This window comes from Penaeus monodon, chromosome 5 (assembly GCF_015228065.2).
Source record: "Penaeus monodon isolate SGIC_2016 chromosome 5, NSTDA_Pmon_1, whole genome shotgun sequence".
NCBI lineage: Eukaryota > Metazoa > Arthropoda > Malacostraca > Decapoda > Penaeidae > Penaeus > Penaeus monodon.
In genome coordinates, this window is record NC_051390.1 from 49,621,865 (window position 1) to 49,624,364 (window position 2,500).

Consider the following 2,500-nt stretch of genomic DNA (forward strand, 5'->3'; position numbering starts at 1 on the left):
CTACAGTAAAGGGTTCAAGACATCAAGGCTGTTTACCTTACATCCTAATACTTTTGTAGGGCCCATCGTTCGGGTCCCTACATTGTGTGCATGTGTGTGTGTGTGTGTGTGTGTGTGTGTGTGTGTGTGTGTGTGTGTGTGTGTGTGTGTGTGTGTGTGTGTGTGTGTGTGTGTGTGTGTGTATTACACCGCATACCGTGGACGAGTTATCTATGGTTATAAATCATATAGTGATTCTAGTAAACGATTGTAGAATGTTGTCACTGTAATGAGCTATCATGAGAAATAGAACTACCAAGTAAAACAAGATTTTAGATTTTCTTATCCAATATTAATCACTTTTAAGATGAAATTCGTCGCTTACCACTATTCGTAAAATATGTTGGCTAGGAAAACAAATCAATCATTTCAAATTTCTTTTATTAATAAATTTCTCAGAGAAGCAATGCCATCTTAAAATAGCCTGTCAAAAGTGAAGAAATCGGGTCATTTTAGGAGAGACCAAAGTATTTTCGAGTGTTGTCTTCTAAAAAGCAGTTCAGTTCCATACTACAATGGGATCAGATCCTTGTGTTTGCTAAAACAAAAACAAAAACAAAAAGCATAGTTGCAATCAGCAGAGGTACAGTTAAAGAAAACGAGGAATCCAGTAAGATTAATGTTTAAAAAGATAAATAAATCGAGATTTTGTTTTCAAAAAGATATTAATCAGATTTGAAAAAAAAAATAATAATCAAGCGTGAATTCCTTTCTTCTGTTATTCCTCTTTTTTTTCTTTTTTCTTTTTTCTTTTTTGTTTTCTTCTTCCTCCTCCTCTCCTTATACTACCAATCCCAGTCTTGCAACGAAGGACGAGGTTAGCACTAAGAGACACAAAAGTTGCAAAGATGCTGCGGCGTGCTGCGAGGCTCCGCTGTCCGCTGACTTCCTCTTAGGTCTCTGCAACATTACGTTGTATTCGTGGACTAGTTCGTGTTTGTTGATCCTGGAAAATTGATAATAATGATAATAAAGATGATAATGATAATAACAATAATAATGATGATAATGGTTGTAGAAATTATGACGATGGTGATGATGATGATAATAGTAATAACGATAATAATGATAATGACAAAAGATATGAAAAAGATAATGGCAATAATATTACTGCTATTACTGCTAAAAATAATTATAATAATAATAACAATAACAATAACAATGATAATAATTGGAGCGATAGATCACATAGGTGTAGGAATTATGCCGAGGAACCTTCCCTCCCCTTATAACAATAACAACAAGGATAACAATAATGATATCAATAGTAATATTTGTAATAATAATGATGATGATGATAATAACAGTAATAATAATGATGATGGTGATAATAATGATAATGATGATAATAATAATAATAATAATGATAATGATAATAATAATAATAAAGATAATAATGATAACAATAATAATAATAATAATAATAATAATAATAATAATAATAATGATAATAATAATTATTATTATAATAACAATAATAATAAATGTGTAGTTTGTAAAGACAGTGATGCTATAAGAATACTTATCGTAGTAATCATAATAATAATATGTGTTTGTGTGTGTGTGTGTATATGTGTGTGTGTGTGCGTGCGCTTGCGCTTGCTCGTGTGCGTGTGCGTGTGTGTGTGTGTGTGCGTGTGTGTATGTGTGTGTGCGTGCGCGTGTGCGTGTGTACGTGTGTGTGCGTGTGCGCGTGCGTGTGCGTGTGTACGTGTGTGTCCTTATACTTATACATATATTCACATACATATATTCCAAAACAATTACTGACTTAATACCCAATGCAAGATGAAATACCTAAAAACTAATACCTTGTATAAATAATCAACATATAAACGGCATCACAAAATTAAACACAACATAACCAATAAAAAATTGATCAAACCCAATTTTTTTTTTTTTATTACCTTAGAAAGAGATTGCGATTTCCGAGTTGCTTCAGAGGCCTGTTATTGGATGTTATCTTATCTCCACTTTCGTCTGTGAGTTCTCTGAGTTCCTCTAATTGCGTTCTTGCTATGTCTCCTGCCTGGAAGAAAAGCGAAAATGTTTATGTTTCTGTTGCGTGTGCGTGCGCGTGTGTTTCTGTGTTTGTTTGTGTATGTTTGTGTGCGTGTGTGTTTGCTTATTTATGTGTTTGCTTGTTTGTTTGTCTGTGTGTGTGTGTGTGCGTGTTTGTGTGTGTGTGTTTGTTTGTGTGTGTGTGTGTGTGTGTGTGTGTGTGTGTGTGTGTGTGTGTGTGTGTGTGTGTGTGTGTGTGTGTGTGTGTGTGTGTGTATGTGTGTGTGTGTGTGTGTGTGTGTTGTTTGTGTGCATGTTTGTGTGTGTGTGTTCATTTAAGGAACAAATTGACTGAATACCAATATTATCATTACCACTGATTTCGCTACTACTGTTAGCAACATTATTGTTATATATTTAGTGCTGGATCTAGTGTATTACAAAGATAACATGATATATA

At 33.8% G+C, this 2,500-nt stretch overlaps 1 protein-coding gene across 2 annotated transcripts in view; it reads right to left on the reverse strand.

Annotated features, from left to right (window-relative positions):
- Nucleotides 1–403: 403 nt before the first annotated feature.
- LOC119573243 overlaps nt 404–2,500 on the reverse strand; it is a 12,027-nt gene continuing 9,930 nt past the window's right edge. For both annotated transcript variants that reach the window (XM_037920374.1, XM_037920373.1), the window contains 2 exons: nt 1,947–2,068; nt 404–985 (listed from right to left, as the gene is read on the reverse strand). In XM_037920374.1, the coding sequence (XP_037776302.1) occupies nt 820–985; nt 1,947–2,068 (288 nt within the window). In that variant the 3' untranslated portion in view covers nt 404–819. The remainder of the gene's footprint in view (nt 986–1,946; nt 2,069–2,500) is intronic.